The 13,150-nt window shown below is 38.9% G+C and overlaps 1 protein-coding gene across 1 annotated transcript in view; it reads right to left on the bottom strand.

Annotated features, from left to right (window-relative positions):
• Positions 1 to 6,563: 6,563 nt before the first annotated feature.
• Positions 6,564 to 13,150, bottom strand: part of LOC124595721 (E3 SUMO-protein ligase RanBP2) — a 294,537-nt gene continuing 287,950 nt past the window's right edge. The window contains exon 33 of the mRNA XM_047134587.1: positions 6,564 to 7,242. Coding sequence (XP_046990543.1) covers positions 7,210 to 7,242 — 33 coding nt within the window. The 3' untranslated portion in view covers positions 6,564 to 7,209. The remainder of the gene's footprint in view (positions 7,243 to 13,150) is intronic.

The raw sequence follows: 13,150 nt of genomic DNA, 5'->3' as shown, positions 1-13,150 counted from the left end.
TAGCTGTACTTGCTCACATGACCAAGTTAGTTCTATCTACAATGTGCTTTGTGAAGTTATACACTAATGTAAATGGAAGTCAATGTTTCACTGTTATGAACACTGCTCACCATGGTGTTATGGGCACACAATGCATTACGCAATGCACAGATGAATGGGAAATCACTCTAGTGACAGCACAAGCTGAAAATGGGGAACCTAGTGACATACGCAACTTTGTCAGAAAATTGTTATGGCCCAGCACCTGAAATGGAAATGATGAAGCTGTGCATGTGCCACTGTCTTTAGTATCTATGGAAAGTAGTTTAAGGATGGTGAAACCACAAATAGCCAAGATGTTTAACATCCACACTTTCACAGAACATGGAGCTTTAGGGCTTGCCAACTACGTGAAAAGGGGCAGGTGGCGATTTGTGGCAGATCTGATGACAGAATATAATGATAGAGCATGCGCAAGTGTTTCAGAGCACACCATTCAGCTAACATTGTTGAACATGGGGCTCCACAGCAGATATGTAAATGTTCAAATGTTTATCAGATATGTAAATGCTCAAATGTTGACAAAGTGACATCAATTACAAATGCAGTGGACGTGCGATCACTGAGATTGGTCTGCAGATCAATCTAAACGTGTTGCCCTGATAGATGAATCACATTTTATGTAGTCATTTATGGAAGTGCCTTACTCCCAATTTTGACAAATGAGTTCAGAACTGTACCAGATTCTATACACATAGGTACATCTTTTTACATGAAAACGGCTTTATTCCAGTCATTCTAAATGTATTTTTGAAACTTCATTATAGCAATGTCATTTCTGAAAGAAATAATGCCCTTTCAATGGTGATCAACTGGGTGTGCCTTCAGCCAATTTCTCAACATGTGTTGGAAGATGTAAAATGACATCAAGCACCGAGTTGGAATGTAAAGAAAGTGTGAAGAACAGAAAAGAAGAAGAAGAACAGAATGCTACAAAAACAGCAAGAGGGCAATGCCATGAGCATACTGCCTGGTTCAACCACATCCGTTTACGCATTTTGAACACATTAAGTTACAGTCAGGTGTTGCGACTTCTAAACACATTGGAGGATTAGAACACACATTTGAAGTTTAATTTCTGTAAGTGTGTGTGTGTTTTTTTTTTTAATTTTGAAAATACACTGGACTAGCAGCTATAAACAGAGAGGGAAAATGCAAGACACTCAACATTTACTTGATTATATATTCGGCATGACAATAAGTATTGTACAATAATTTTATGAAATGGCTTGTATGTAACACTGCCACTGCTGCTGCTGATCATAATGATCAACGAAATCATCTTATGTACTTTGATTAGAGTTATTATACTGTGAAAGAATATGAGTAAAAAAAGAAAGAAAGAAAGAAAGCAAAAAGGACTTAAGACACTATCAAAACATAACTGTACCGTGCATATGAATTACTTCCTCAAGAAAAGGACCATATTTCACGGTTTGTGGACTACTTATTTTTTTCAAAGAGATTTCAAAGCATAGCAACTTCAGTAAACTCAAACTATTTGTCTCATACTGTTCTTAACACAATGGAAAGCCAGTCCTGTTACATTCCACATACTCACTAGAAGAATGTTTTCTTTTGTTCCTGAAACTTAAGATTTTGGAGTATGGGCAAAATGACTATCATTTTTTCATACACCAGGCTAAATCAGTTTGTGTAGCATGATGATAAACTCTTGTTAATGTCTTGGTCACAAAATTCCCATTACTTGAACCCAATCGAACATTTCTGAAATGCTACCGGGTGCCAGTCCCCTGCCCATGAACAACTGGTCCTTAATTTGTGGGAACTACATGACCTGTGCATGGACACCTGGTGCCACATCCCTTCAGAAACCTACTAAGGACTTGTTGAATCTGCACAACTCAGCATTGTTACTTTATTGCATTCAAAAGGTAGGCCAACATGCTATTAAGCTGGTCGTCATGTTGTGGCTCGCCAGAGTACATTAATTTACATTATGTCCTTTCTTCCTCCTAAGGTAAGTCTTTCCGCTCCCGGGATTGGAATAACTCCTTACCCTCTCCCTTAAAACCCACATCCTATCGTCTTTCCCTCTCCTTCCCTCTTTCCTGATGAGGCAACAGTTTGTTGCGAAAGCTTGAATTTTGTGTGTATGTTTGTGTTTGTGTGTCTATCGACCTGCCAGCGCTTTCATTTGGTAAGTCACATCATCTGTGTTTTTAGATATATTTTTCCCATGTGGAATGTTTCCCTCTATTATATTATTATGTAATGGTTTAGACAGTGGGGGGACTTATTAAATGCTTGCAATAAATATCTAATATTTTATGAATCAAGTTTTTGCATTCAGAATGTCCCATCTCCTCAGAAGAAAACATTTCACATTTTTTCTCAAAATTGTAAATCAGTGTCAAATAAAAGGTTAATGATAATTATTGACAACTGAACTTTGCCATTGTTTTTGTGAGAATATCTGGGGACTAAATAAATAGTTTTATATCTATAGGCCTACCAGCATCTCTCTCTTTTATTTTTCTGCTAAACTTAACACAAACATTATCAGTGAAACTACAGAAATATGTACAAATACAATGACACACATCAACACAGATATTTAATAAAAACATGCTTAAGTAGCAAATTGTAGATAATAACATCAAATAGCACGAGCATATGACAAAGACACCTTTAGTATCACACAATAATGAACTTCAACGTGAGGTGTGCTTCAGTATTTAAATGGAATAGCAGAAAGGAAATCCACTGACCTCTGATGACTTCAGTTACTTGGTGGCAAGTATAGCAGGAAAACTTAACATACAGCACCCTGGTATCTAATGTATACTAAGTTATTCAAATGAAAATGCATTGTAATACAAATGTTAAGTAACATACACAAGAAACAGGATTTCAATTTCATACAGTAATTTTGAAGTGAGTGATTTTGTATATGGAGAGGTGAACACATTTTTGTCATGAAACTTTGAAAACTAGAGTCCCTTTAGAAGCTTTGCCACAATCACAGAATAGTGCATCAATTTGTAAAGGTTCAGGAGTGACCATCACTTTTTTCTTTTATCACCCAACTATGGTAACGTACATACACTGCACATGAAGTATGACAACATTTCTAAAATATCAATAGTGTTGCCAAATTGATTCAGTCTCACACGAAGAAAAATAACAGGTACATTTGTATTCATCAACTTATGCACAAAGTACTCCTAACTGAAATATTGAATGTGCTAAAATTGGGAACTCCCACTGAGAGCCACGGTGGTGTTTTGAAATGTAAGAGAAACAGTGACAGCTTGACTACTTTGAATTTACCTATATTACATGACAGGGTATTCTGAATGAAGGTGGACTGTCTTCAAAAAGACAGGAACCCACATCCGATTGCAAACCTGGCATGAAAATATTACTTGACAAAGTGAACCATAGACTCGACCTCAGTAGGAACAAACTTGTTCATGTGACTGGGTACAGTTGCATTAAAGTTCAAAGTACCTCATAGTTCAAGCATGGAGAGTGATCACGGAAAATGTCATATCAATGGTCTGCTATCAATGTCAGTAATTTTACTAACAATAAGTAAGAGAAAGGTGCAGTAGTGATGACACATGCGTGCAATGTTCGACATGTAATGGTTATATAAGTCAATTGTGCACAAATAGCAGATGGAGGCACACAATGCCAAGTGGAACTAGACACAGGTATCTGTCCCAAAGCAGAAGCAGCAAAATCCACGAAATAAATATTTCACCGATATAGATAAATGAGTTACTAGCCAGCAGTTGCTATGATATTATTAACACAGGGGAAAAAAAAACAACATTTGCAAAAATATCACAGCTTTAATCGCATGGAACTAGATGCCAGGCAACAAGAAATTGTGAGAAAAACTATTCTGTCACATATTTGGTTTCAAGAGGTGTCGGAATAAAAGAGTTATGTGTGAAAGAGGACACACTTGCGAAAATGGCATACAACATTAGGTTCAAACAAAAAATGAAGCTACAGTTTTACAGCAGTCAGTGGTTTATTTACACAAAATATAGATTCATACGCATTACACTGTGAATAAAAGTTGGCAAACAGACTGTGTGTCTGATAGCACACTGCATCTGTGAAGTGAACTCGCATGAGCAGCATTTGTTCCCCATCAATTGCTTTGCATGCGGTACAGAAGCATGTGTCCGACAGTTTCCTCACTCGTCAACACGCAGGAGCACACATGCAAAGTGTGGGGGCAACACTCAAAGTGACACTGCCAGGCACAAAAGAAAATGTGGAGTATATACAGCTTCATCATGACATAGTGGCGCAAATGGTCCTGGTGTGTGTTGAAATGGATTTAGAATTAATAATTTTTATGTTTTCTAGGGAGAATGTGTATGCTGTATATCTGATATTCACAAGTTACTACCACAGTGACTTGATTACAATTATGCATAATGTAAACTGAAGAGATACTCTAATATTAAATGTTATTGAGTTAGCCATGGAACTGCAAATTTGCACGAGCGAACAGCTGATGAAATAACATTCGCGTTCAGTCTGCAGGTAAATATCACATTGGATGAGGAATGTGATACTTGATAATAATTGTCAACTTTGTTTATAATTTAAGTTTTTTTGTTAATCTAGCTACAAGGAAGGCTCTTGTGCATAAAGCGAGCAAATTAACTATTAGGATGTTTTACAGTTGATAATGTTAATTGTACTGATTGAACTGAGGCAGCAAAGCAAGGTTAGCGGCAAGGAAAGTTCATTGTGCATGCACACACTGCAAATTCACAGCTTATACGCAAGTGAGTGCCAGCATATGACATCTGTGTAACTGTGGACATTGGGTGAGGCAACACTAATCACTTTCAGCAACTTCCAACATGGTACAAGAAGTGCATTCGCGCTCTCTCACACTGCAGTTATATTCAGACCACTCAGAAGGACCACATACCTGTAGGGCTCCAATGTGGAAGGAGTATTGTCATATGTAAATGGAAGTCAATGTTTCACTGTTGTGCATGCAGGCAAATGATTCAAGTCTTGTTCTGTCTTTATTTACCAACATAACTAATAGCAAAGATTCAGATTGTATTATGGAGATTGAAAGAATTAATAATAAAAAAGTAAAGACTACACAAGCCTAACTTTTTGGCATTAAGAAGTGCCACTTCTGTTTATTATATTGACAAACTATTGTAAGAAAGTGGTTCCCCCTTTAGTGCTGCCACACCATCTGTCCTAAATCCTATAGAACAGGTCTGGAATTTTGAAAGATGAAGATTCATAATCATAATTGTTAAGCACAACAACAACAACAATAACAATAATACTGATGAAGATGATTGTGGTGTTGATAAATAAATGTACTGTCACCCAGCCTGGTGCTAGCCACTTAATGCTATGCAATGAACCTGGGACCTCCACATCACTAGCCAAACATTGCTAACCACTAGACCTCGCGATCAGGCTGCATTTGCTTCTGTGACATTAGCTTTTCTCGACATTAGAAGACTAGAAAAGCCTACTTGAGGAGAGAGACTTATCAGTCAGTCAACATTACAGTCAGCAACTGATACAGCAGACAGCATATCAACAGACACAGCTGAGAAAAGCAATCATGTCACTGGGGAAGGTAGTTTTACACATAAGGCCAGTAAAGAGCTGCTTGCAACAAAATGTAATATGTATCATACATCATGTTCATGTTTATGTTCTTGTTCTGAATCTGCTTGTAATTTAGTGATGCATATAGAGATGTAGTATGACAGCACTCAATTAGTAAGAGTACCAAAGTGTACACTATTGTTGCCTCCCCTCCCTGTCTTGTATGATAACATAAACGTCCTGCCAAGCTGGTAAGGCCTTCCGTTTTCTTTGCCACATAATATGTATTTCTATCTGCTAGCAAATATTCTAAGTAGGCTAACAATCTCACTGACATACATTTAACATGTTAAAACATTTCCAACTGGAATGTCAGGATAACAATATGCCTCTCAATAGTTTTCCAACTTATAACTCAGACACAGTTCCTAAAAATATGCGTAGTCTAATGTATTTTTTAATGCAAACATGTCTAAACAGATAGACATAACTTTTTATTTATAGTAGTAGGCAGCAGCTCACTGACAAGTTATGTAAATTAATTTAACCGTGAATTGACAAATAAATATCTGATGCAGTTGAATAAATTACATCCTGGTTTTCAATCTCATTTACAGTGAAATTATACTCCAAGACATTTTTTACTAGAATCTCACAACTATTTCCACGGAACTCCAGAGAAACTGAAATTTATTTTTTGTGGCTGACAAGCAGCAACTTACTGTCTATCACTCACAGTGTCACTTCAGCAATTTTTTAATATCGACTGAAAGTGTTAAGGCAAAAATTGGACAAATATTTTAAATAGAACCACCACCACCACCACCACCACCACCACCACGTCACTTTTACTTGATTAAAATGAGACTGAAAACAACTACACTGGAAAACTACACAAATTTACACAAGTAGGTTTTGAAGTATAAATTATAATTACAAATATAAACTGTACTGTACACATTTTAATTTTTTTTTTTTTACAGCAATGGTGACAATAACGGAACAATTTTTTTTCCAAGTCTTACCTAAACCTTGTATTTCCTTTCCACACAAGGCAATATACTGCAACGCAGTTTATTGCCATGTTGTTTCCCGTGAATATTAAGTTGTTATGTAATATAAAGCATTGAAAATGCAATAAATAAATATAAATGCGTTATAGTCTTAGTGATTACAATTGTTATGCTTTATACACAAATTAACAGCTGTCACAAACACGGTGTGGAAGCTTAGTTCATTTTCACTGTATATATGAGCACATTTGGTATTTATGATTCACACCAATTCAAGAAACTTGAGTTTGAAGTGGTCATGTTCGTAGGTAAAATCAAGTTCTTTTCTACCTTCAACATACCCCTGCATCGTTTAGATTTCCCCTTATCATGGCATTTTCACATAATTATAGCTATAAACACTTTTCAAAACATTCCTATACAAAGTAACGTACAACTATAATACACATGATGGCACTTCCTTTGTTTGGAAGCCTCTGTCTTTCAATAACAGTGTTACATAATTTCCAGTCTTCTTTCATATGACAGTGCAAAAAAAACGAAATCAGTCTTCAAGTCTTTCGGGAACAGCAGTGTCTCATTCATGTTCAGACTTCTCCACTTCTCTATACTGAAAATATAAACAGAATCTCTACTGTAAACAAAACATCTATATTTCAACTGATACAGTAAACAGAACAGCCAAGTGAGCAGTGGAAATTAATTACAACTATTGTCTATTAGCAACAGAAATCAAGGAGTTCACTTATATCTACTGACTACAAAGTTAATTTTTTATTTTGCATTACACAAGGGGTTTATAAATGTGTCCCATAATCCTAAAGGAGATAGTACTGGTCAAAAATAGTAAAAAATTAAAATTGTTTGAACATACATCCAGAACAAATACTTTGAGAGATATGGACCATTTTACTTGTATTGACAACGATCAGCAATCAGTTGTGTAGGCTGCCTTTCTGTTGATGTGCATTGCTCATTTCTTATTAGTCGTGTTATGCCTTCACACTTACAAGGGGAGGCCGCCAATTGCGAAAATCAGATTCGATTCATACTGCGCATAATAAAAGCTCATGGCCAGAGGTGTAATGTGGCAAACCACCAAGATGCACTTCTCAGCCGTTGTCGAGAAAATCGACAGTTAAAAGAAACCGTTGTAGTGAAATACTTTCTACGATTAATAATTCTCTACAGCGTCGTGGCCCAGCGGTAAGCGCTCTGGTTTGTTATGTTTTCGCAAACTAAGTTGTGTTTCACAAATGTTATTGTCTTCACAATGTTAACCACGCATAGTTAACGGAAGACGTAGAAACGATATTCCGAAACAAATACGTGTAGCGCAAGTCAAACGTTCGAATTAGAATAGAGACCCCACGAACACAAATTTGCTGTGGCAGGTATGAAATATAAACTCCGTTACTCGCTCGTTACACTTGAATGACAGATGTTGAATGGGCTGAAACGAGTAGCCGCATAACAGCGTAGTTGCCTGCTAACTTCGAAAGAAGGTAGATGTGGTCCCTAGCGCAACTTATAACATTGTCGAAAATCAGTGCGGACGGGAGAGCTTTGGTACACCCTGTTTTAAAAAAAAAAAAAAAAAAAAAAAAAAAAAAAAAAAAAAAAAAAAAAAAAAAAAGCGGAAAAATGGAGGCGGTACAATTGGAGAGCGATCCGCCTTCACCAACATGCATAAGCAATTCATTAATACTTTATATATATATTTGAATTACAAAAAACTAATAATAAAAAAAAATTGCATGGCGTGAGATTCGATCCGGCGACCTTCGGTTTACGAACCCGAGCGCTTACCGCTGCGCCACGACGCTGTAGAAAATTACTAATCGTCGAGAGTATTTCACCGGAACGGTTTCTTTTAACTGTCGATTTTCTCGACAACGGCTGAGAAGTGCATCTTGGTGCTTTGCCACATTACACCTCTGGCCATGAGCTTTTATTATGCGCAGTATGGATCGAATCTGAATTTCACAATTGGCGGCCTCCCCTTGTTAGTCCTCCAGACTACACTGTTGTCAGACATAGGACTCGCAACTGCCCCTTAAATCACCCGTCTCACATGTATCGTTTTGAGGTTCCTGACAGTACAAAAATAGTTAGTCCATTGAGAGCAGCCAACATAAACAATGAACTGAGTCCTATTACCAGAGAATGTTCATCTTGCAGAAAGGCAAGGATACGGTTTACTCACGAGAGGGTACAACACATCTCTACATGTCTTAAAATAGTAACCAATACAAAGGTGTCATGAATTAGGGCTTGGTCAATGTGATCTAGTAGCACGTTTTCCGTGTTACTTGACCTTAATCTCTTACATTTTTGGATATGGTGATATTTAAATACATTGGTATATTCCATAAACACTAACAGTGTGCACATGTCAGGTCATGTGTCTCATGCATTTTACCTAACATGAGGGCAGCCAGGTTTGCTTGCGTGACTTTGTGATTCATTGAGGCAGGAGCTGAATAACATGCAAGAATGAGTGGCAACCACATTGAGAATCTCTTGTAGCGTGAACAGACAAGATATCTATCTAAGGAAAGCCTGGATCTTATTTCAATAAGTATTTGTTTCGAGCTAATTGGTTATAGGATAGTTTTTCCTAGTTTCTTCTCCTGCAAGAAACGTTTTGTACATGTACTCTTAGGCAAGACATTTACAGCAAACTCTTGATGTACCACAGATGTAATACAAACCATTTGGCTCTGATTGAACATTACTACTTGCATTAAAAACATTTTTTGAATCAAACAATCAACACATTTGTAACATTGAAGAAACAGTAAGCTAGCTGAAGCAGTATTTTTAGAACAAACCTGACAAATGTATGAACCAAGTCAGAAATTTAAGTCTAAGCTTCTGCAGACAGAAACTGTTTCTGTGAAATTCTTTCGGCATGTGACTTGTCACAACATAATGGGAAAGCACTATTTGGCTACTGCTGGAGGCAGTTTATATCAGGCCAGTTCTGTTACATATATACTAAAAATGATCAACATTTCCAATTATTAAACAGCAGTTTAATAGAAGATTTGCGGAGACTGGGCGACAGGACAGGGGAATATGCAACTTAGATTATACCTAGAAATATCTGGTTTTTTAGAGCATGTCTTATATAGCTCAACTACAAAACAAAATACAACTGTGGCTGAATACTAAGACAGTATGGCAGAGCCAATAAATTTGGAAATGAAAACTGCTCACTATGAAAAGGTAGATTTGGAAGGCTGCTAAGATCAAACTACTTTATGATGTGAACAACAAGACCTGTCGATGATACCTAGCCAAGGGGCAGATAACAGTCCCAGAGCTGCTGTGGGAAAATATTTTCCAGAAATAATAGGAAGCATTGTCGGCTTAGAAACTGCAAAGAAATTTCTATTTCATACAACCTTATGGAAACAGCATCCATATGATGGGCTTTTGTGGCGCAGAAAATAAGTTTAAAAAAATTTCACACACTCCCATAAAATTACTTTATCTTCAACATCCCAGATTAAAATGGACAATTTTATGACGTGCATCCAATCTGTGAAATGGAGCAATAGTGATCTGTTAGAACATACTATCTCTGCACACAGTTTCTTTGCTCCTGGCTCACCAGGGGCAGAAGTTAAGGATCAGGGTTAAATAATGTATCTGTAAGAACTGCAAGCCTCTGTGATGAAACAGCACTTGTGTACCACAGCAGCTACAGGATGATTCTGTAACTTCCCCCATTTTAATGCCTTCTTAGTGGCAGAAATAGAACTTATGATAGGGAAAAAAAGCAAATTTGCAACAGCTATGTTAAGCACACTGCTGGCCACTAAAACTGCAAAGCCAGTTTACTTATCGTGCATACACAGTATAGCAGGAAGAATAAAATATTAAATTTGTAGGTGTATACAGGGTGCAAAATATAATATACACAACTGCCACCTCTGTTGGCAACAACAGCTCTAACTTGGTTGGGAATTGTGTTGAACTAAGCTTGGATGGCAAATAAATATGTTCAATTCATGCTGCTTCACCTCTATGTCAGATAAAAATCATAATGGCTAGCAGGATGCTAGTATCTTGGCAACCCTTGCCCACATGCTTTCAATGTGGGTGAGAGATCTGGAGAATGTGGTTACCCGGGCAATAGTCCGATACCCTCCATATCGAGGTAGGTCAGGACAGCATGAACAAGTGCAGTCCTGCATTACCTTGTTGAAACATAACATCAGGTAGAGTTTGAAAATATGGCAACGCCCCAGGCCTGAACACATCAATACCTGCTACCTAAATTACTGGCTACACAAACCACAGTTTACCGTGTTGGATATCCACTGGCATCCCATATGATCATGCCATGTGTTGGGCCTGTATGACAATGAATATTCCATCAGGATATGATCTTTCCCCTCACAGCTTCCACAAACAGATACATCCATCTTTAAGCTCTACACACAGTGTTAATATCAAACGATGATGTGGTGTCATTCTTTTTATAAAATGTTGTCACTGGATCCACCACAGTCACTGTGCCCCCCCCCCCCCCCCCCTCTCTCTCTCTCACACGCTATGCCAAGGGTAGTTGAAATAACAATGGTCACCACAAATTTGCACACTGTGTGTGTGTTTTTCTTTCTTTCTTATAACAACCCTGCCCGCCCCCCCCCCCCCCCCCCGAAATAATATCTAAATGTGTAGGTACTAGCCAGCTGCAATGGTATATTGCAAACCACTCTACACACAAAAGAACAACCGTATTTTACGGATTACACGATGCTATGCACTACAAGATGCACCTTAATTTTTAAAAATAACATTTTTACCATTTTATTATATTTATTATTAGGTTGCAAAAAAAATTCTCAGTTTATAAAATCGAACTGACCACTAAAATCCCTGAAAATCGTTATCTGTACTTCCTTCTTATTCTTCTTCTCCATCCTCCTGTCATCACCCACCTTCGTCCTCTTCACATACAAGATGGCCTTCACTGCCATTGACAGTTTGCTTTGGTTTTAGGGCGCAAAACTGCTATGGTCATTAGCGCCCGGTCCGTGACTTAGGAAACAGTAAAAAACCGAAAATGGAAACCAGCAGCAATGGGAACGAAACTCAAAAAATTGGAGAAACTAAAAGCAGAAGGAAGGCTTAAAAATCCACTACAGAAAGGGGTTGGTTGTCCCCAAAAAAAGCTTCAAATGACTGACGTCATTTCACTGGCACTAATAAACTCGAGAACGCGATCGGCCGAGCGCATGTCATCTGCTAAAATGGAAGAAATATCAGGCGACAGCAGTAGATGGGAGCGTAACGGAGTAAAATAGGGGCACTCAATTAAAAAGTGTCTTACCGTCCACAGCTGAGAGCAGTGAGAACAGAGTGGGGGAGGAGCACCGCTTAAAAGATGTCAATGGCTAAAAAGACAGTGCCCTATCAGGAGTTTCGTTAAAATTACCTCCTCCCGACGACGCGTTCGGGAGGAAGAGGTCCAAGCACAAGGAAGAGCTTTCACGTCCCGCAATTTATTATGGGGAAGTGTCGACCAATGTGCGTGCCATAAAAGAACAACACGACGACATAAAACGCTCCGTAGATCGGCGAAGGGAATCGATTGAATAGCTGGCCGAAGAAGAGAGGCTGCAGCCTTGGCCGCTATATCGGCCGCCTCATTTCCACAGATACCAACGTGTCCCGGGAGCCAGAGGAATGCCACCGAGACGCCCCCCAGGTGGAGCAAGCGCAGACAGTCCTGAATCCGGTGGACCAGAGGGTGGACACGGTAAAGAGCTTGGAGACTGAGGAGAGAGCTGAGAGAATCTGAACAGATAACATACTGTATCCGCTGATGGCGGCGGATGTAGTAGACAGCCTGGAGAACAGCGTAAAGCTCCGCAGTATAAACCAAACACTGGTGGGGAAGCCGAAATTGATTTGGGGTGTCGCCAACAACAATATAGACACTCCCTACAGCAAACGATGTTTTTGAGCCATCAGTGTAAATAAATGTGGCTTCCTTCATTTGTGCACATAGAGCAGAAAATGCCCGACGATAAACAAGTGAAGAGGTACCATCCTTGGGAAACTGACAAAGGTCACGGAGCAGGCAGATCCGGGGACGGAGCCAAGGCGGTGCTGTATCCCAAGTTGTCGAGAAGGTTTTAGGGAAGCGGAAGGAAAGAGAATGGAGCAGTTTATGGAAGCGGACTCCCGGTGGTAGTAGGGAGGAGGGGCGGCCTGCATACCCTACATCAAAGGAGCCGTCGAAAAAAATGTCATGGGCTGGATTAGCAGGCACCGGAATGCAGATGGCTAGCATAACGGCTCAGAAGGACTGCTCGCCGATTGGACAGTGGAGGTTCAGTAGTCTCAGCATAAAGGCTTTCCACAGGGCTGGTGTAAAAGGCTCCAGACACTAAACGTAATCCACGGTGGTGGATAGAGTCGAGACGACGAAGAATAGACGGCCGAGCAGAGGAGTAAACTATGCTTCCATAGTCCAATTTCGAGCGCACTAAGGCGCG

This window comes from Schistocerca americana, chromosome 2 (assembly GCF_021461395.2).
Source record: "Schistocerca americana isolate TAMUIC-IGC-003095 chromosome 2, iqSchAmer2.1, whole genome shotgun sequence".
Taxonomy (NCBI): Eukaryota; Metazoa; Arthropoda; class Insecta; order Orthoptera; family Acrididae; genus Schistocerca; species Schistocerca americana.
The sequence above is the reverse complement of the archived record's forward strand: the minus strand, read 5'-3'. Positions and strand labels throughout refer to the sequence as shown.